The sequence below is a fragment of the Magnolia sinica genome, chromosome 19 (genome assembly GCF_029962835.1).
Source record: "Magnolia sinica isolate HGM2019 chromosome 19, MsV1, whole genome shotgun sequence".
NCBI lineage: Eukaryota > Viridiplantae > Streptophyta > Magnoliopsida > Magnoliales > Magnoliaceae > Magnolia > Magnolia sinica.
Window position 1 is genome coordinate 22,252,029 of NC_080591.1, and position 23,188 is coordinate 22,275,216.

Genomic DNA, 23,188 nt, shown 5'->3' on the forward strand with positions numbered 1-23,188 from the left:
TCTTGTTGAGTGGCGGGTGAGTTGACATGTTGAACCAGATTGGGTATGATTGAGTGTGATTTGACTCAGATTAGTTGCAAAAGACTCATCAGAGTCATGAAACCATGTGTTCAGCCATATTACATTTTGTGGTCTTCCTCTCAAAAGGACCCAACCCAAGCTACCTTAACCTAACTCAAATACATGTGATTATCCCCAACCGGGTCTAACATGACCTGAATTTGCTCAACCCAAACCTAACCCGATTTCAAAGGAAGCAGATTGCATACAACCAGATTTGTGTAGGAGTCCACCATGATGTATCTGTTTATCCAAGCCCAAACCATCCATCCCTTTTGTAAGGTCATGTTAAGGTATGACCCAAAAACGAGGTAGATCCGACGCTCTAGTGGACCACACCAGAGATAACCCTTGCATTTAATGCAACCCAAGTTTACTCTTTGGTGTGGTGATCTACCTCATTTTTGAACCCATAATTTAACATGATCTTAGAAAAGGGATGGACAGCTTAGATAAACAGATACATCATGGTGGGTCCCCACACAGATCTGGTCAGACACAATCCCCTTCCAATTTCAAATAGGTTTGACATTTTACAACCTGAGCCCGACACCAGGACCTTCAGAACCCAACCCAACCTGAACTTGGTTTGGGTCAATTGGGTCCTAAATCCAAGTTGTAGCCCTAATACAGATCTTTGGGGACTCCAGTCATACCACAAGGGCTTTTTTGGGTGCCACTTAAAAGATGAGTTTATCTTGTTTTATTTAATCGAAATTATGTGTTAGAAATCTTTCTTTCTTTTTTCCTTTTCTTTTCTTTTCTTCTTCTTCTTCTTCTTCTTCTTCTTTTCTTTATTAATATTATTATTATTATTATTATTATTTTTTGGTGGAGATTGAAAATACAACCAATTAGTACAAACTATCATCTCTAATACACAAGTAATATTAACTAAAACAAGATGAAGTTATTTTTTAAGTGGCCAACCAAACAAACTCTAACCATATTTTCAGATTTTAGCCCATGGATTGTACTGATTTTGGACCATGTCACCTTTCTGGCAGGGCCTCCTGGTGCATGACTCGATATATAGCTGGGCCTTATATGTAGTGCCAAATATAGTGGCAAATCTTGTACTTGGCAATTCTCTTTGGGTCTTCTTGGTATATTATCAGGAAAATCTGGCTGAAAATAATATTTAAATACATTAATTATTAATTAATAAATGTTTTTTTAAAAGAAAAAACATATAGTGAATAATTTTAATTTTTATAAATAAATTGTGAAAATTGAAATCTGCCAAGATTTTGGAAGTACCACAACCTGGACTGGCTTGTTCCTTCCTGATCTGGGTTGGGATGTCTTGTCTCGCCCAAGTGAGGGTTAACACATGGTATTGAACCTGATAGGTTCTGACCGAGTCCGAGTTCAAGTCGACTTAAACAAGTCACATCAGACTCGTCTGAGTATAAAAACTGTAGGTACCAAAGCACTAAGCAACACGGGGACAAATCTTCTTGGAAATTTGAGATTTTCATATTTTGACATTTTTCTTGCAGTATTATCAATCTGGAAAATCTCACTGAAAATAAAATATTAAAAAATATTTACCATAAAAATATTTTATATGAATTAATAAATAAATGAAGTTATTTATATATTTGACAAAATTTTTTATATTTTTAAATTAACAAATAAACTTAAATCTATAGTCAGAAAATGAATTATTTAAACTTCTAAATGTTTTTTTCCCTCACTAAAATCACAATATTTTGCAATAAAATTATGACAAACTAAAATTGCCAAGATTTTGAAAATCCCAATAAAATCTCCCAATCAATTTCTGGTGAGTATATGGCAGTATTTTCAAAATCTCGCCAATATTTGTCACAATGCTTAGCAAAGCTCACATGTAAAGTAAGATTGCAGAAGATTTGTTTAAGTGCAGTTGCAATTCTTCATTTCTCAATATTGAAATTTACAAGGATGGCTTAGACATTGCCTATCAAAGTTCAAAGTTTGGTACAGAATCATTCATGCATCATCATCATTTTCATTGCCTTCTTCTGCATTCCCAACGTCTGCTCCATTTGACTCTGAAGGATCTTCCTTCATTTTCCTTTTCCTATCTGCTTCTTTTGCTTTTGCCCCCAACCTCTTTGCGGCAGTCTTTTGCCTAAATTCTGCAAGAAGCAAGAGAGAATTATAGTCATGATGGCTGCATATATGGGTGAAGAAATAGGACCAGTTGGGTTCAACCGGAGACTGGCTCACTGTTTACCAGTGCATTAATTTCATCCCCTCACCCAGCTCATTTATTTGGCAGGCAGAGTTCAGAATGTTGCCAGCCTAGGACTGGGGACGCGGATTGCGTATTACCCCCGCCCATCCCTAGCTCCGAACAGGCAGTTCTGTGGGCAGGCCCACCATGATCTATCTGTACATCCAAGCCGTCTATCCCTTTTCTCATATTATTTTAAGGCATGAGCACAAAAATGAGGCAGATCCAATGCTCAAGTGGACCACACCAAATAATAAGCTTGGTTGCATTAAAATGCACAAAGCATTAAATGTCAGTTGCATTAAATGCAAGAGTCATCTGTGGTGTGGTCCATTTGACCGTTGGATCTGCTTCATTTTTGTTTTGATGCCTTAAAATAATCTGAGAAAAGGGATAGACAGCTTGGATGTACAGATACATCACGGTGAGCCCGCCCGCAGAACTGCCCGTTTGAAGCTAGGGACGGGTGGGGGTGGGTGGGGGTAGTACGCAATCCCCGTCCTAGGACTGGGCCATGTTGGGGCCAACCAGTTTTAAAACTTACAGACTCAACTTGAAACTCGGATGAGTCAGCTCATCCTTGGTAACTTGGGCTTTTGGGACTGACTCACCCCAGAATCGGGAAGACTTGTCGAGTCAACTCGCTAACTTGGACAAATTGACTTGGCTCATGGTGACTCGAGCTGAGTCACTTGGCTTGAAAACTGGTATTGAATAAAAATGAAGAGCCGCGGGGCATAGGGATGAGTTTGCAACCTCCATTACATGAAGTGATGCCCCCAATCACCAAGCTACATAGTATCATGCCATCGATTCTTTTATTTTATAATACTTGCACAGCAATGACTATGTTAAATCTTCTTTACTACTGCAAATATTTTTAATTTATAATTATTAAATATTGATTCGAATCAGGATCAAGTCTTCGAGTCCACCAGATCCTGATGAACACCGAGTTTAGCCAAAGCATCAACTTGACCCGTTGGACCAATGAGCTTGACCTAAAGGTGCAGGCCTGATGAGACAGACCCAGGCTAGACCCAAAACTGCCAACCCCATCTTGAAAAGAGGGAAACAAATGGGCTGGACAGAATCAGATGTAAAATGCCAACATAGTTGTGCAAAGAAAGGATTTTTCTTTCTTTACCTGAATATCGATGGTTTTGTTAAACAAAGAGATCATACAATGCTCAAGTCCATGTTTTGAATAGAAAGTTCAGACTTTTTTAATTTGTATAAGAGGGGCGCACAGTCCACTGGTATGTAAAACATTGATATGATGAGATTCACTGTCAATGGATGGTTGAAGTACCAAAATTCCTAGATGGAAGATATAGCTGTAGAATACATGTCCTTCTATTGGCTAGATGGGACCATTGCAAAACTTCCTTTTCAATCATTTCTTTGCCGTTCTTCCATTCAAAGGTTTCAGAATTTTCTACTGTACAAATTTGTGGACCATTGACAGCAGGGTAGATAAGATCAAAATTTTTGGTGTTGGAAGTTAATTTGAAAATTGATTAATTAGGCTTGGCCCCTTTTGGTTAATGAGCCTGGGAATTCTACAAGACAAATATTATGCTTTATTAGAAAATAAGAATTGTGTTATGGGAATATGTGATTCATGTGTGAAAAAAAAAATGAAAAGGTAGTATGGGAAGATGAAATGCGTTATGAAAGTTGTAAACGTTAATAATTGGGTTACTTGGTTATTAATTATCTTATATATATGAGAAGGATACGAGTACAAAAGAGTAAAGAAGAACAAAAAAAGATATTGTTGAGAACTTCTCGTGGTAGAAGTTGTAATTGATGAAGTTAAAGAAGTACATTTTGATAAAAGGCCGCCTCCTGAAAAATTATGAGCGATCTTTACGACCTCAGGGCCATACATCTCCAAAGTCTAATTTTGTGCTTTAACTTCTTGTTACTTGTCTTATGCATGTATTTTTAAGATGAACAAATTGGAATCAGAGTTGTGCCAGATTCCAAAATCAATCTTTCCCTGCAAGTATCTAAGTAGTCTTTTGGCAGCACCAAAGTGAATTTGGCTTGGACTTTGCATGAATATGGATAACAAACTTGAACTTAATATCTGGTCTCATAGTAGTTAAATATGAGAGACTAACAATCAGGCTTTGATAGGCTGAAGCATTCACCTTCTTTGCGTTATTATCTCTTACCAATTTTTATTTGCCACCAGTGGAGTAGCAAAAGGCTTGAAACCAAACATCTTGAAACTTTTAAGAAGATTTATTATTATTATTATTATTGTTATTATTTTGCATATTTTTGTCTTGAGAGGAAAATTATCTCCCACTTTGTTAACTTAGATAGCCAAATGAAGACGGTTCTAAATTGAAAATCTATCAACACTGATCACTGACCACATCCACCCGTGATATTTAAATCTCACCCACGCAATGAATCCTTTCAACTTGCTTGTTCAATAAATCTCGATTTCCTTCAGAACATAAACAGTTCTTGTATCAATTGATTAAACATTGGCCCTACTTCTTCTTCTTCTTTTTTCCTGACAACACTCATCGTTTCCTTTGGCTCCAATGGAGGCATTTATGAAGCAATGGATCAAGCCAAAGAAATTATTACAAAGAATATTGGGATGTAAAGAAGAGATACTCCCCCATTTAGCAAATCATCGATGCAAGATGGAATGTACAGCTCCATAGGTCATTGCATGGGCTGAATATTTTCTAAATCCAAAATTTCAATATGATGATAATTTTCAAGCAGATTTAGAAATTAGACAAGGTTGTATGATTGCATAGAGAGTGGTATTAGCTTCAAGAGAGAGTGCCAAGATCAATGAACAATTTGACATGTACAATAAAGGTCACAGAACATTTAGGAGAGAGATGGACAAAGCAACTAGGAAGACTAAAGAACCAGGTAACTTATTTTTATTACATTTTATACTTAATCCATTAAAATTGCCTAGTTTATTGATTGTTTATTCCCTTTTAGCCATATTTCCCTTATATAATGATAGGTTTATGGTAGGAAAGCTATGAAGATCATTGCCTATTTGAGTAGCATCACTGCAAAGATTGGCAATTCATATGTTAACTCTCTCTTGCAGCACCATAGGTTGTGAACACAGTTTTTTTTTTTTTTTTTTTTTTTTTTTTAAAATTTTTTTTTTTTATATACACACACGTGCGCACACACACACACACAAACACCGTAGTGGGATTTCACCACCTATGGGTACTCGAACACTTGACCTGATGTTGAAACTCTTGTGAGTCTACCACTAGGGCAAGAGTGAGGAGATATTTGAGCAAGTGAAATATTGTAATCTATAATTTTATATTTATATATAATTGTATTATGTATATTATGTTCGTTACGTTAATGTGTCCAAAAAGGGGGGGCGGTTAGAATAATAGAAAGAGCCGCTTCTATCAACAAGTGACGACTCTTCCACTTAAATAACTTCCTTTCGAATCTTTCAACCACCTTACTCCTTAAATGAATTGCCGGCTTCCCCAAGCATAACAGAAGGCCCAAATAAGAGGATGAGAAATACTTAGGCCCCGTTTGTTAAATCTGAAGTCTAAAGACCGAATCTGAAATCTGACACTTGAATCTGAAATCTAAAGTATTTTTTTTTTAAAAAAAAAAACCAAACAAACTTGTTTGATAATTATAGCTGAAGTCTAAAAATTAAGTACTGAATTTGAAACAAACTGTTTGTTAACAAACATTTTCAGACATTGTTAACAAACATCTTAAATGTCTGAAATATGTTAATTTGACACATTTGCCCCTATCTCTCATTTAGAAATGTTTTACATTATAAAGGAATCATTATATTTAATTCAAATAAACTAAAATACTTAATAAAAAACTAAAATATCATCATAAGGCCCTCAATTCCCCTTAGCAGGAAGATTGTCGGTATGTGTTGTATACGAAATTAATTTTCATTAAATGAAAATAAAATCATTATATTTAATTCAAATAAACTAAAATACTTAATAAAAAACTAAAATATCATCATAAGGCCCTCAATTCCCCTTAGCAGGAAGATTGTCGGTATGTGTTGTATAGGATTGAACACCAGTAGCAACAAAACCTTCAAATAAGGCCCGCCTTATATTTATATGCTATCCAAACCGATTATAAGGTCATTCCCAATTGGATGAAGTGAAAACATATTGATCCAAAACCTCCGTGGCCTATTTAAGTTTATTTTCCATCCAATATGCTCATAAGGTCACAAATACCTGTATGAAGAGGAAAAAAAAATCATATTGATCTAAAACTTCTGTGAACCCAAAAAGGGTTTCCATGGTAGACGTTCAATCCCCCGCTGCTTTTTGCAGCTTATTTTTCGCCTCGAGCTTTAATACGAGCTCGCCAAATGGATGGATGGCTTGGATATAACACATACCTCATGATGGGACCCACAGAACTTGCTGACGTCAATAAGGCAGCTATATAGCTGGTGTGAGGTACACCAACCAATTCGCATCCTACTTGGACGCGGGTTAGGCGCTACTGACAAGTTGAATAGCGAGATTCGCTACCGAAGTGATGTCATCAAGTTCCATGGGCCCACTATGATGTATGTGCTTTATCTACACCATCCATCTATTTGGAGATTTAATTTTAGAGCATGAGTTAAAGAATGAAGCAGATCCAAATATGTAGTTGACCCCACCACAAAAAACAGTGGTGAGATTGATGCCTACCGTTGAAACCTTCCTAAGGCTCACAATGATTTTTATTTGAAATCCAACCTGTTCACAAGTTAACACAGACATGAAAGAAGGGAAAAAACAAATATCAATTGGATAAAAAACTTTTGTGGCCTATTTAAGTTTTTAATGGTGGGCATCACTCTCCCCACCGTTTTCTGTGGTGAGGTCCACTGGAGCTTTGGATTTGATTCATTCTTTGGATCTTTATCTAAAATTATATTTTCCAAATGGATGGACGACGTGGATACAAAACATACATCATGGTGGGGCCCACATAACTTGGTGACGTAACTTCAGTAGCAAGTGTCACTACTCAACCTGTCAGCATCCAATCCGCGTCCGCGGAAACAGATTGGCTACTCCTCTGCCACCAGCCAATGGCTAATGGTCGGTGCAATGTGGGCCCCACCATGATGTATGTGTTTCATCCATGCCGTCCATCTATGTTTCTAGATCATTTTATGGTATGAGACCAAAAATGAGGTATATCCGAACCTCAATTGGACTATATTACAAGAAACAATTTTAAATAAACGTCGACCATTACAAACTTTTTAGAGACTATAAATGTTTTGGATCATGCTCATCTTTGTTTTTTCCGTTCATCTAGGTCTATTGCGCAAACAATTTAAAGAGAAAAAATTGCCGTGGTAACTTGAAAATGAATAATTTTGAAAGCAAAAAATTTTATTTAATGAAAAATTCACCAAGCGCATTCCGCATTCACCATTAAGCCTGTTACGGAAAGAATTCAGTGAAAAACCACTTAGCACTTTCCTTCTTCCGCGTTAACGACGCATTAACAAACACCACTAAACACTGCACATTTTTGCAATTCCGCGTTAAGTGCAAAAATTCAGCGATAACAAACAGGCCCTTAGTTCCAAATCAAGAATCAATTGTAAACTCCTGAACTTCCTCCTTGTATAGACCAATGCCTAGCACCTCACTTTTACTAACATTTTTTTAAAAAAAAACTTGGAAACCTCCCCATAACACCCCACAATTTTCCTTAGATTGTCCATCATTGTCAACTCTACATCGCAAAACAAAATTGTATCATCTGCATATTGCAGGTGAGTTATCTAGACCCATCCTAGTGATCCTTTGAATCCATAAATGAGACCCCACCTCTTGACCCTTTAATAACATTCTACTTAAGGCTTCTGCTACCGCTATAAATAGAAAAGGCGAGAGTGGATCCCTTTGTCTTAGTCCCCCCTAAAGCTTTAAAGAAACCCTTGGGCGAGCCGTTGACCAAATCTAAGAAACAGACCGATGAGGCACCTTCTCGAATCCACCAAATTTATTTGCTTCTACATCCAATCATGCCCAACATGTACTCAAGAAACCCCCAATTAACGTGGTCATAAGTCTTCTCAATGTCTAATTTACACAACTCTCAGTTTGTTTTTGCCTTCTCTATTTCTTGAATCTATACATTCATGTGCCATAAGAGTATTGTCTAAAATTTGTTTGTCTGCCATAAAAGCTCCTTGGTTCTCAGAAAAGATTTTTACTAGAACCAACCTAAATCTAGATGAGAGGATTTTCGCCACATCTTGTAGGGACTTCCAATTAAGCTGATAGGCCAAAAATCTTTTAATGACTATGCACCTTCTTTCTTCAAAACAAGGGCAATAAATGACGTCCCCGTCCCAGAAGTAAGCCCACCTTTTTCAAAAACCTCTTATATAAAATCCACCACATCCCTTTTGAGGATTTCCCAAAATACTTTACAGAAAGTCATGGGGTATCCATTTGGGCCCAGGGCCTTATCTCTACTCAATGAGTCGATAGTTGCTTTGATTTTTTTCTTCTGATACAAGCTTCTCAAGGGAATCCCTTTCTGCGGTTGATAAGCTCTCAAACTGCAAATTGTCTAACTTAAGTATGATCCATCCATCACTAGAGAGTAGCTGCGAGTAGTATTGAACAATCATCGTATTCCTTTTTTCGATTCTTCTTCCATTTGCCAGTAGACTGTTTATGCGATTAGTGCTCAATAGTCAATACATAGCCACATGCCTACATGTAGATTGTGTAGTGAATATAGTAATTTAGTTATGCTAATTGGTAAGCCTAAGATACACAATTACATTGTATTATGGTCCTAGAAAGCTTCCATAAGAAGTAAAGAGAAGGGGAAAAGCAAGGAAGGAGAAGAGGTTGAAGAGGAGGAATTTCTTTAATCCGATTTCGAAATAGAATTCCAAACAATATCATTCTTCATGATGAAAGTGATGATGATAATGTCATCATTGACGTCGAGAGGGAAGGGAAGTTGCATGAAGATTGAAGAGAAAAAAGGGATAACTTTTTGGTCCTTTTATTTTCTTTTTGAAAATATACATTATACTAATTACTAAATGTATAGAAATAAGAATGATTGGAATGAGTTAAAGCTTTATTATTCGGTGACTATGACTAGAGGTGGGCATCAAGTCAAGTCGGACCGGATTAGGTCCAACTCGACTCAATCCGGTTTTTGCAAGTACCTGACCCGAACTCGATCCGATTCGAGACCGAGTCCAGCAGGGCTAACTCGATCCAAACCAATTCCTTGCTGGCCTGACCCGAACCGAGTTCGACTCGGTCAGGGAAACCGAGTTGGAGCAAGTTAGGTATGATTCGGATCGAGTCTTTTGTTTTGAAAAATTTTTTTCTTTTTTAAAAAAATTTAAAATATATATATGTGGAGAGAGAGGGAGAGAAAGGAGGAGAGAAAGAAGGAGATGAGGGAAATCGAGAGGGAAAGGAGGAGAGAAAGAAGGAGAGCAGGGAAATCGAGAGAGAAAGGAGGAGAGGAGGGAAATCGGGAGAGAAAGAGGGAGAAAAAGGAGGAGAGAAAGGAGGGAAGGAGAGGAAGTCGGCTTAGGCTGCGGGTGGGGTTAGGGTTCGGGTAGAAGAAAGGTATAGGTAAAAAAAGAAGAGTAAAATCTGACTTTTTACACCCCATTCCGGTCCGGATCCAATTGGATCGGATCGGATCGAGTTGCTACATGACCTGAACTCGACTCGGTTTGGTGTTGGATCCAAATGGGTCTACTCAATCCAACCTGACCCTAGCTTTCAGTTCGGGTCGGATCGGATCCGACTGGTTCAGTCGAGTCGGATCTTGCCCACCTCTAACTATGACACATACACCCATTTTATAGGTTCTCCATTAATAAGGTCATTGTATGTTACTTTTCTTGATGCATATTGATAGAAATGGACCATTGATTTGTTTTCTTATTTTGTATGATTTAAGTATAATTTTTTCAATTTTTCTGATTTTCTAAGAAAACAAGAAAAAATCTTACAATTTACTGTACAATTTGCAATACAATTTGATTTAGACCCTCCTACGATTTGCGTTACGATAATGATTATCAATATTCTTGTCGGATAGCTTGTAGAGTTACCTTTCTGACATGCCAAAGATTACACAATTTGGTCAAGTATTGAACAAGTTAGATCGAAGTACCAATAGGGTACATGGTTATGACGAAAATTAGGATTTGTCAATGATATCATCATGTTTGGTCCTCCAAGAGCCTAAATTCAACTAGTGGAATGGTTTAAGAAAAGTTTATAGGTTTGAGTTTTGGTTTGGAGTGCTTGGAGAGTTTGTAAAAAAATTCTAAATCTAGAGCATTCCAATGTTAATTTTAATTTTTAAGTAACTTCTAAATCTAGAGTATTCTAATGTTCATTTTATTTTTTTTGTAACTTTATATTTGAAGCCGAGTCAAAGTTAGCTAGCTTGGTTCACAAGTTACCCTAAAGATCGTTAAAGTTTGTTTCCAATTTGGATTCAGTTAGTCTTAGGAAAGACTGGAAGTATTCTATAGTTTTAGGCAAATATTCCACAAATTGAAGTCAGTTCTTGGAAGGTAATAGGTTTAGAAAGTCTTATTATGATAGTAAGTAGGAAGTGTTTTTAAAAAAAGAAAATTTGAGTTTTTTTGGAAGCCCAGGCAGTTATAAATATGGGTCAAGAAGGAGCATGGTATTAAAAAACAAGTAACATATTGGTATTAAAAAAACGGTTATGTACCAGACTTACTGGCTGATACACAAAGGAAACAGCCACTCCTATTACGCAATACTAGGATGAATTGGTCTATTATGAAAAAATGGGCTGTATCATCCAATACGGGATCATAAGAGCTGTAATGGTGTTGATATGACCATTACAGGTCCATTTTGAACTCTCTTTTTTCTTTTTTTTTTAAAATTATATAATATCTCTATTTTGCCACTTATTTCTTTTCTCCATTTCAACAATGAAAGAAGCAAAGAAACTAATTTGAAACTAGATCTAGCAATCTAGGCCTATTTTGAGGATCAAAACACATAATTTGAGTAGGATTCAATGACTCAAGGGGAGGGGACTATTTTGGGGAATGTTGAAAGAAGGGTAGACCATCAATCAGTTTTCATTTTCAATCTTCCTTTTGTTGTATTTTTTATGTAAAGGGCCCTAATCCATCAATTATGGCCTATTTGGTCAACATTCAATGAGTCAAGCTAGCAATGTCAAACAAATAACATTCTTACCAAAGAATGGCCCATTACACCACCATATACATGTTCTAAACCAAAAAAGAATACACATTTGGAATCCTCAATAGTTTTAGAATTTCACCAGTAAATTTTGAGATTTCCCCCACACCGACAAAAAAAAAAAAAAACAAAGGTTGTTAGAGAGTTGTATCATATTGGCCAACAAGATGGTTGATACACCTGTCAATACCGTTGCATAATACAATAAAGGAGAGGAACCAATTTTAAGATGCTTTCCGCAAATAGAATTATTTGGAGTTCTTTCTCACGCCTTTTGCTATATGGCCAAACAGCTCTTATAAACCGTTGCTCTCTCCTTCTGCTTTCTTGGATTGTTTGTGGGGATTGTGTAATTCTTTGAGAGGATTCAATTCTTCTTTTTGCACACCAATCATTTAAAGCTATTGCCAATTTTTAATTTTATTTTGTTTGAATCCAATACACATGTAAAGATAGGGGTGTACACGAACCGAGCTAGCTCGGTTAGCTCGCTTGATTCGACTCAATTCGAAGTTGAATTCGAGCCGAGTCGAGCTGATTTTTTTAGCTCGAAAATGAGTTCGAGCCGAGTTCGAGCTGGCCCCAGTTCGACTCGACTCGACTCGGATCGAACCCAACTCGAATCGAACCAGTTCGGTGACTTGGTTACTTTGATATTGATGTTGCTCACCAAGTGTTTGATGAAATGACTCAACGAAGTGTGGCGGGTGGCAAGGAAGGTTTGTATATGAAACAAATATCCTTTTTTTTTCTTTTTATGTTGCTTAGAAGGTTTTTGATAAAATACCTGTAAAACCACTGTTGTTGTTTTACATACAGTGAGATTTTGAAGGTGCAGTCCATGTGTTTGTGAAAATGATGCACAGGCGAACTTGGCTTGAACTGGCCCGAGCTGCTGACTAAACCGAGCCGAGCTGGCTAGTTAGGCTCGAGGACCGAGCCAAGCTGAGTTCGAGCTGGGGTCAGCTAGTGGCCGAGCCGAGTCGAGCTGGTTCGACTCGATGTACACCCCTATGTAAAGGTAATGTTTTCCTGAGTTTTTTTTTTTTTTGGCCAAATGTTCTTGTAGCCAAATGTTCTTGCAGAGAAAGAATGTTTTGACCACCCACATTTGCAGGCACACCAACACGCGCTCGCGCGCATAGTAATGAACGACTATGCTTGGATTCATTTCCCACTAATTAGAACAATGAAATAGAATTCTAGGTCATAAGAAAAGCCACTTACCATCCAAAGAAGCCCTAAGAGGGTCAATGAACTCAGGAAATTCAATTTCCTCTAGTGCTTTGAGAACATCATCAGCATTGATTGTTTGTCTCTTAGATTCCTTACATATGTCATTTGCCCTGCAAGTGAATTATTCTTCTATAAAGTCGGACATTGTGCAAACTTACAAATAAAACTATTTTGGAGAGCAATAATCTCAAAAGGACAATACCATACATGAAAAGGGATTTTTTTTTTCTTTTTCACCAGATTATTAGATCTAAATGACTTGCAGACAAAATTCTAAATGACATACTATACAGTGCAGAACTAAGTCATGCATGTGACCTTTTTCCCCAAAAATGCAGATCAATATCCCTTATGATCAGAATCTTTACAAGCATGCTGCAGCATGTGCAGAAACAATATTCCCAGAACCAGACGGGCACCATGTAACAAAGATGAATCTAGAATAGCATGCACTAACAAATCACGGAGTTCATCTCCAACACAAATTGTAAACATATAGAACCTTGAACAACCCCCCTCCCTCCATCCCTTAACACATAAGAAATCCGATATACATTTTCTCTTCCACCACTTCTTTTTATTTGTCAGGTAGAAAAACAATTTGTTAGAACAAAAACAATAAAGCCTTAAGTGGCATGAGCTAACAACCTAATATCCACCCTAAGCACGAAGGGCACAGTTCCTGCATATCATCCATCATACTTAGGGCTAGACTTCTTTGTTAGTTTAGCAACATATAAAAAATGGTGGTGACTCTTCCCCCATAAGCATGGCATAGTTGTATGGCAATCTCTAGACCATCCAAATTGCTGACCCAACTGTGCATGGCGTATAACCCCAAAGTTACACTACAAAGCTAACATGAACCATCCGATTTGTCCATCAAATTTAGAACCACTATTTTACTTTTAACCATCCATACGATAGCCATTAATTGGATGATTGGGATTGCTGGATCAAGGTGATATTGAAGATACAACCCCTCTAGGATGGGGCTAACAATTTGGATGATCTTGATAGTTGGACACTAATGCCATGTGTGAAGAGGATTACTCACCATGATCCGCTACAACTTTTTTAGAATAAGCTTATTCAAATGCAGTGTGTGGGGCCTAGCATGATGTTTGCATGACATCCAATTGGTCCATCATGTGTGACCTTCCATGCTTCCCTTTGAGACAAAAAATCAGGCCGATCCAAAGCTCAGGCGAGCCATACTCTGCAAAATCGTGCCTAAACCTAAAAATCATGTGGCTTGGCCCATTTGAGTTTTGGAATGGATTGATTTTCTGGTTGTTGGTTAATCATGGTGGGGCACAACTCAACTAATGAATGGATTGGATGGCATTTACAAAACACAGTGGGCCCACATACAATCTAAAAGGTTTTTAATGGTGGCCGTCATCATCCCAACTGTTCCTTGTGGTGTGACCCACCTGTGTTTTGATCAAGCTGATTTTTGGAACATGGACAACTTAGAGGGTAAGCATGTTGGGCAGATTGGACATGAGACCTACATCACTGTCGGCCCAACTCAACTGTTGTAAAATAAGCTTATTCTGCAACAATTGCAAAGGATCAGGCCTCAACTAATTTAGGAGTCTAGCATTCTTAAAAGGAATGGGAGATATTTGATACTCTAGTAGCATATCAGAGTGTGATAAGCAAGCACTAAATTATCCATATGGCATACAATAACTCAAATTAAACCAACTAGATTGTGGAACTCACTATCACTAAGTCACGGTCCCAAAATCATAGTTGTTGAACAATCGTAACTTATGATTACTTGTTTTCGGGGACAGGACCATTGTATTTTTTTCATTTTAGCTCTCCAATAAATTTTCACCAATCTGATAGTCAGACAGTTAAATAAGTGTAAATTTTCATTCATGATACATCTAAACTAGGACCCATAATCTAGACATTTTAATTTGAATCAGTTGTATTCCAAGTATGCGATTTCTAAGTAATTTTTCTAAGTAATTTCTAAGTGCCTGCATATCATTCCAAGTATGATATTTGGAATAGTTGTATTCCAAATATCTGCCTGCATATCATACATGGTTATTTTTGTAATGTTTTGAGTTCTAGGTGTGTATTGCCTTTTAACATCTCCAAAAGTTTCATTGAAAAACTCCATTTTCCTAACGTTTACCAAATGTATCCCTTATACTGCAATATAGTCCCCGATGCATGTGATATTTCCCACGCGATAATGATATGTCTCCATATTGCAAATGTGCAATACAGGCATCAATACCAATACATAAAACATTGGATAAACTAAAGAAAGGGAACAGAAGTGACAAAAGCAACTCATTGCCTTCATTAACAAGAAATGAGAATTAGGAGTATAACATTCTGCTCATCTAGGAAGGTTAATACCACTACTACTCTCTTAAATCCCACATAATATCTGCTAACAATTTATCCATTGCACCTCCAGCAAAATGAAGATACATAGTTAAAATTTTTGTTATCTTCCAGGTCAATCATTACAAGGACTGAACGTGGTCTATACAGAGGCTCAAAAGTTGGTATGAGCATGTTTTCCACCAGACTGTCTTCCACTATTTTAGTCATTGAGTAAGATACTTTAACACAAGAATCAACATTTGTGGATGAGGAGAAAATTTTTGCTCCTGCTCTTGCTTGTTCTTGCTTTCCTTACAATAGACATTTCTTCTTATGAGTTATGACAGGACATCTGCACTGATAATTCAATTCACCACATCCATAACAATTCTTGTGGAAACTAAAGATAAGAAATAGTGCTCATTTGATTATTTGGTGATGGGAACTTCCTCTTGGATTTCAATTAAAATCTGATGACATTTTCACTCTATGGAAATAACCATGCGGGTGTGGGAGTGGAAAAGTATCTGTTTCAAAAATTTTGCAAGGATAAGCAGCTAGAATTTTATTTTATTTTATTTTATTTTTGGTTGGGGGGGTTTGAAGCAGGAGCAACACCTGGTAAAAAGGACATGCAACTTAAGTATAACACAGATTGCAAGATTAACCTTCTAGACTAAATAATCCTAAGATGCTAAATTTTAGAAGAAAAATAAAAAATAAGATAAAATAGAAAAAGATAGTCAGAAACACAACAAGATTGCATTGGTTTCACAATCGAAAATTGGAAGGTCCCGTAGGTTCCTCTAATGGTTGATGGGAGAACAAATAATTCAATAATCCAACAGACTGTCAAATCGAACCTCCTTCCAAAAACATATGGGTATGTTTCTGTTACGACCTGGGTTTTGGAGGTGGACGTAGGATCGAGTGAAGTGGCGAGGTGAAGGCGGAATGGATTTAGGTTTCTTCTTTGGTCGACCAATGGTGAGAGAGAGAAACTATAGGATTGTTAAAGGGATTCAATCCCTGCTGAAGACAGCTCTTTGGAGATAAATTTCATGTCCTTGCATTCATTCCTTCCCCATTTTTATAGACTCTAGTTACAACTAATTCAATTACACCCAACTTTGCCCACTACACAGACGTGCGGATGTCTTCCCTAAAACTAGGACTTTAACAAGGAAACTACCTAAGACTCATGCATGAAATAGGGAACTAATACAACCAACTACTACACCTCACCTCACGTGCAAGCATGTAAGCATTACATGCATGGATTTAGGCAAAAAGAATGACACGTACAACTAACTAAGACCACTTTTGATTACTGGTTTATGACATCCCCTCCTTAAAAAGAGCCCTTGCCCTCAAGGGCTATCTCTAGAAACCTCATCTTCAATTTTTCAAGATTTTCTCACGTGGCACCTGCAGGAGATAGACCCACCCAATGCACCAATGCTTCAGCTTTCCCTCTTCTTGTGCGCTTGTCTAGTATTGCTTGAGGAGTTGGAACCATTCGAGACTCTTCATCTACTTCAAGAAGTTGTTCGATGACCTGCTTAGCATCCCCAATCTTGGGTTTGAGCAATGAAACATGAAACACCGGATGTATCCTTGAATCTTTTGGCAAGTCAAGCTTATAAGCAACGCAACCGATCTTCTTTATTATCTTGAATGGCCCGTAATACTTGAGAGCAAGTTTCATATTTCGCCTGAGAGCAAGGGAAGCTTGCCTGTAGGGTTGGAGTCTAAGATAGACCCAATCTCCTACAGAGTAATCTGTTTCTCTGTGGGACCCATCATAAACCTGTTTCATACGAGACTGAGCTTTCTTCAAGGCCTCACGCGACTCCTTCAGCACCTTGTCCCTATGAAGCAGCTCATCTTCCACATCATGTACCTTTGCAGTGCCAAAAATATAAGATAATAAAGTTGTATTATAGCAATACTCCACCCATGTCAGCCATTGCATCCATTTTTTTGGTCTTGTTCTACTGAAACAACGGAGATACATCTCCATGGTGCGATTGGTTATCTCTGCCTACCCGTCGATTTGCGGGTGGTAAGAGGAGCTAAAATTGAATTGAGTCCCATACAGTTGGAAAAGCTACTTCCAAAACGCACTCGTGAAAGTTGGGTCTCGGTCACAAACTATGGATTTAGGCATACGATGAAGCTTGAATATTTAATCAAAGAAAACACGAGCAACCCCTATAGCCGTATATGGATGCTTCAATGGAACAAAATGACTATATTTAGATAGGCAATCTATTACCACAAAATTGTTGACTTGCCTTGAGAGGGTGGAAGTCCCTCCACGAAGTCCATGCTAATGTGCGACTAAATTTGTGTAGGGATTGGAAGAGGTTGGAGAAGTCCAACCGATTGTCTGTGCTTGTTTCACTGACAGACGTCACACTTATTAATAAATTCTTTGAGTTGTTGCTTAAGCCCGGTCCAGTAAAACACCGCCTTCAAGCGCTGGAGTGTTTTGACTAATCCTTCATGTGTACTATTATGGAACTGAGATAGTAAATCCTGCAAGAGCAGAGAGTCATCTGCAAGGTAAATGTGATCTTTAAAAAAACAAAAGCACACCTTCATGAAACCTCTATGGGCTAATGGCATTATCTGTCAAGCATAGCTGGACTAGTCGTTAGAGCTTGGGGTTAGATGTAACTTCTTCTCTAATGGCTAAGATCCACCGTGGAACGGGAGAAGAAACAGTTGCAACCTCTCCTTCGTAGTTGCTTCGGGATAGCACATCCGCCGCTACATTTTCTTTCCCTTGTTTGTACTCTATAGTGAAGTCGAACCCCATCAATTTGTAGAGCCATTTTTGTTGTGCAGGGGTGGTGATCTTTTGCTCCCACAAGTACTTAAGGCTTCGCTGATCCGAGCAGACAATAAAAGTTCTTCCAAGCAAGCATGGCCTCCATTTTTTAACCGCAGAGACTAGTGTAAGCATCTCCTTATCATAGGTTGACATGAGGAGATTCTTCCCACTAAGAGATCGGCTGAAGAATGTTATCGGTCTCTTGTCCTGCAGCAAGACAGCGCCAATTCCCAACCCAGATGTGTCGCATTCTACCACAAAGTTTTTAGAAAAATCAGGCAAGGCTAGAACTAGCGCCTTTGTCATTACTTATTTCAAGTTTTTGAAAGCTTCCTCGGCAGCTTGGGACCAGGCGAACCCATCTTTTTTTAGCATTTTCGTAAGAGGCCCAACTATTTTTCCGTAGTCCTGAATGAACTTACAGTAATAACCAGTGAGGCCAAGGAAACCTCGAAGCGCTTTGGGTGTAATCGGCTTGGCTAATTAGTCATAGCCACAACCTTCTTAGGATCTACCGCCACTCCTTGGCGAGTAATGATGTGGCCCAAATAGGCTACCTGTGTGTCACCAAAATGACACGTTTGCTTTTTCACAAATAGCTTGTTAGTTCGTAAGATATCAAAGATCACTTTCAAATGTTGTAAATGGCCATCCCATGTCTTGCTATAGATTAGTATATCGTCAAAGAAAACAAGGACGGACTTACAGAGATGTTCGCGAAAGATGTCATTCATGAGGGCTTGAAAAGAGGAGGGTGCATTAGTCAGGCCAAATGGCATGACTAGAAATTCATAATGCCCACTGTGTTCGAAAGGTTGTTTTGTGGATATCTTAGGGGTGGACTCGAATTTGATAATAGCTAGAGCGTAAGTCTAGCTTGGAGAAGAAGAGAGCACCATGTAATTCATCCAGCAGCTCGTCGATCACAGGAATTGAAAACTTGTCTTCTCTGATACCATGGATGTTACAAACCAGTCATTAGAAGTGGTCTTAGTTGTATGTGTCATTCTGTTTGCCCAAATCCATGCATGTGATGCTTACATGTTTGCATGTGAGGTGAGGTGTAGTAGTTGATTGTATTAGTTCCCTATTTCAAGCATGAGTCTTAGGCAGTTTCCTCGTTAAAGTCCTAGTTTTAGGGAAGACATGCCCACGTTTGTGTAGTGGACAAAGTTAGGTGTAATTGAATTAGTTGTAACTAAAGTTTATAAATACGGGGAAAGAATGAATGCAAGGACATGAAGTTTATCTCCAAACAATTGTCTTCGGCAGGGATTGCATCCCTTTAACAATCCTATAGTTTCTCTCTCTCACCATTAGTCAACCAGAGAAGAAACCTAAATCCATTCCGCCTTCACCTCGCCCCTTCACTCAATCCTACGTCAACCTCCAAAACCCAAGTCGTAACATTATGGTAATAGAGATGGGGCCAATGGTGCATCGAATGGAGAGTCTAGAGAAGGAGGTTAGCACACTTGTTGTCGGCCAAGAGAAGATAATAAAAAAGATGACTGAGCTCTTCGCAACTTGGTCGTCGAGGTGGGAATCCCGAGCCAATCCGCGGGAATGGGGAGAAGCTTCTCAGCCTTGCAACAATGAGAGGACCTACAACAGCTCAACCAGTACAGGAACCTCCATTAATTCCGGTACTCCAAAGCTACTCAAGCTTGACTTCCCGCGATTCAACGGCAATGAAGATCCCACAAGTTGGCTTTGTCGGGTGGAGCAGTTTTTTGAATTCCAGCGCACCTTAGAGGAAGAGAAGGTGGCACTTGCTTCCTTCCACATGGAAGGGGATGCACAAATGTGGCTGCAACTTCACAAGCAAACTCATGAGGCCATGAATTGGGAGGAGTTCAAAGGAGTACATGCAAGGTACGGTCCTATAAAATTTCAAGATTTCTTTGCTGACTTGATTAAATTGAAGCAGTTTGGGAGTGTCAAAGAGTACCAGACACAGTTTGAACGCCTCCTCTCACGTGCGGGTCAAGTCACCCCAATACAGCAGATTAGTTGCTTCATCAGTGCGCTCCGTGACAACTTGTAAGCCGATGTGAGGGCTGAAAATCCCGCCACATTGGAAGCAGCGATTGGCCTTGCTCGCTTGTTTGAAGCCCGAAACCAGGCCATTCGCCGACCACCGATGCTAGAGAACTCCAAATTCAAACAGGCCCTAGCTCCAACGCGCACCCCACAACCTTCTCCAGTCAAGCGCATGACACCGGAAGAAGTCAAAGAAATGAGAGATAAGGGCTTTTGCTTCTACTACAATGAAAAACACTCCCCTAGCCATCAATGCAAACGCATATTCGTCATTGAAGCTTGCTGGCCCGAGAAGGATGAAGACAATGGAGTAGAAGGGTCACAAGAGGTCGAAGGAGCCAGTGAGAGCACGCCTGAGATCTCTTTCAATGCAATTTCTGGAGCTCATACTCCCCAAACTATGAGATTGAAAGGTACGTTGTTTTCAACACCAATAACAACTTTGGTGGATTCACGGAGCACACACAATTTTATTAATAGCTCTCTGGCTGCTAAAGTTGGGCTCCAAGCGTTGGAAGGGAGGCCATTTGAGGTGGCCGTAGCTAGTGGGGAATGGTTGATCAGCTCAGGCCGGTGCAACCAGGTCTCACTCTATATCCAAGGCACCCACTTTTATTAGACTTGTACTTATTACCCTTGGATGGATATGAGATTGTCTTGGGTACCCAATGGCTCAGGACTTTGGGTCTTATAATCTAGGATTTTACCAATCTTCAAATGCATTTCACAGTTTTGGGAAAAGAAATCTCATTGCAGGGCTTAACATCTCCACAAGACAAGCTCGTAGAAAACTTTTGCCTGGAACAGGTATTAAAGCAGACAGACTGTCAAATCGAACCTCCTTCCAAAAACATATGGGTATGTTTCTGTTACGACTTGGGTTTTGGAGGTGGACGTAGGATCGAGTGAAGGGGCGAGGTGAAGGCGGAATGGATTTAAATTTCTTCTTTGGTCGACCAATGGTGAGAGAGAGAAACTATAGGATTGTTAAAGGGATCCAATCCCTGCTGAAGACAACTGTTTGGAGATAAACTTCGTGTCCTTGCATTCATTCCTTCCCAGTTTTTATAGACTCTAGTTACAACTGATTCAATTACACCCAACTTTGCCCACTACACAGACGTGGGGATGTCTTCTCTAAACTAGGACTTTAACAAGGAAACTACCTAAGACTCATGCATGAAATAGGGAACTAATACAACCAACTACTACACCTCACCTCATGTGCAAACATGTAAGCATTACATGCATGGATTTAGGCAAACAGAATGACACGTACAACTGACTAAGACCACTTCTGATGACTAGTTTGTAACAGTTTCGATGCCACCCACCCATATTTCATTTCTCAATAAATCTGCAAATGCCTGTGCATTTGTCAAGAAAGTCGCTCCCACCCTGTCTTAAAAGGGGAGAAAAAAGTGTTTAAAGAGGTGATGACTAACCACCCCTCATACATGTGTTAATATGTGTTGTGTTCGAAAGTCCAAACCGTCTATCAAACTCACCATCATGAGTTCAAGTGAAATTTCAGGCTACTAGACACCTAAGTGGGTCACAGTATTATGTTTAATTCCAGCCATTAGTATGCTTCCAACAAGCTTCGACACTCACATTAAAAGACACTAAAATGCATCTTTAGTGACACCCAAACACACCCTGAGATTTGCTACTATCAATTCAAAGACCATGGGAATTATTTGATACTCTAGCTGCATATGAAGCATGATATGCAGAAACCTAGAAATGGTAAACGTAGCATCTATTAACTCAAACGAAACCGACAAATCATAACTCACTGTCACTAAATTTCAGTCCAAGCATTAGATCGGTTGAACAATCCTTACGTTTGATGCCTGGACACTTGTTAGTTGAAATAAAACCATTGGATTTTTTTCATTTTTAACCATCCAATAAATATCATACAATATGATGGATTATCAAACAAAGATAATTTTTGGTTAATGATACATTTGAACTGGTACCCAAATTTTGGCTGGTCTCATTTGAATTACATGTATGCAATTTCCAAGTAATTTTTTTAAGTGTCTGAGTATTATCTGTTACAATCTGCAGAGTATCAAACTAATTTCTCCAATTATAACTGCCATTATGATTACAAAGTCAGTGCATTGATGAAACATGTTTTGTAGATAGTATGAAAACTAAATTTTAGCAGTCAGTGGGACCCCTGACCGTGCACAGGGCCCACACTTGGTGATCAGAACCGTTCCAGGGACGCTAACAGGTGGATTCGTGGCATATTTACCAACCTAACACATGTGTAGAAGATAACACCGCTCATCAGGTGGGGGGGGGGGGGGGGGGGGACCGGGAAAATGCCCAGGCCAGGCGACTCATCAAGTGGGCCCACACTTGCGCGAGACAAATGGGGGTGGGGAAAGATGACTGATGGTCCAAACAGTTGAATTTGATCAACGGTGGACTATCCGTGGTGGGGCTTACCAGGTGAACGGTTCTCATCACCGGAGGACTACAATCAAGGGTGGTCCACCGGACTACTAAATCTTGCAGAGAGAGATTTGTGCTTACGTGGCGGAGAGGTAGTGGATGAAGATGCGGGCGCTCTCGGAGAAGGCGAGGAGAGCGTCCTTCTGGACAGAGATATCTTCGTCGGAGCATCGGGATAGCTTATCCTTCACCACCCGGCGCACGATAGAACGGGGCAGCTCCTCCACCTCAGCTGCTGGCTTCGCCATCTCTCTCTCTCTCTCTCTCTCTCTGCAAAACCCTAGACAGGAAAAAGCCCCCCGCGCGAATTTAAATGCCTTTTGGTACCTTCCCGCTCGTGTTAAGTTGTATTTACGAAAATGCCCCTCATCCCTTCGCGAATGGTTTTCCGTAGCAATGTAGCATGCATTTGGGACGTCTGACGGATTCACACGTGCCAACCTGGACGTACAGGTGGTAGTCATGTATATATATGTGTGTGTGTGTGGAAATGGTACTATGAGGTCGAGCTGTGTGGGCCCCACCGTGATGTGTGTCAAGCAGCAACATGGTGCATTTGATGTGTCCCCTTTAGGTTATGGGATATGCTAAAAATAAGCCGTATAAGGAACTAAGATGGGCCATAACATCGAAAACCATATGAAGACATTATTAAAATATATAAAAGCACTTGATGGG

The 23,188-nt window shown here is 39.1% G+C and overlaps 1 protein-coding gene across 1 annotated transcript; it reads right to left on the reverse strand.

Annotated features, from left to right (window-relative positions):
• Nucleotides 1–1,916: 1,916 nt before the first annotated feature.
• LOC131235146 (DNA polymerase II subunit B4) lies at nucleotides 1,917–22,804 on the reverse strand. Its single transcript, XM_058232282.1, has 3 exons — nucleotides 22,592–22,804; nucleotides 12,790–12,908; nucleotides 1,917–2,186 (listed from the first exon to the last, which is right to left on the reverse strand). The coding sequence occupies exons 1-3, from the start codon at nucleotides 22,756–22,758 to the stop codon at nucleotides 2,038–2,040; spliced, it is 435 nt and encodes a 144-aa protein (XP_058088265.1). The 5' UTR covers nucleotides 22,759–22,804; the 3' UTR covers nucleotides 1,917–2,037.
• Nucleotides 22,805–23,188: the final 384 nt, after the last annotated feature.

Bases quoted from the DNA above. Each gene is read 5' to 3' on its own strand.
- LOC131235146 (XM_058232282.1), bottom strand. From the start codon at position 22,758: ATGGCGAAGCCAGCAGCTGAGGTGGAGGAGCTGCCCCGTTCTATCGTG. The intron at 12,909-22,591 runs GTAAGCACAAAT...ATTCACTTGCAG, and splicing joins ATCCACTACCTCTCCGCCAC to GGCAAATGACATATGTAAGG. The intron at 2,187-12,789 runs GTAAGTGGCTTT...TGCTTCTTGCAG, and splicing joins TCTTAGGGCTTCTTTGGATG to AATTTAGGCAAAAGACTGCC.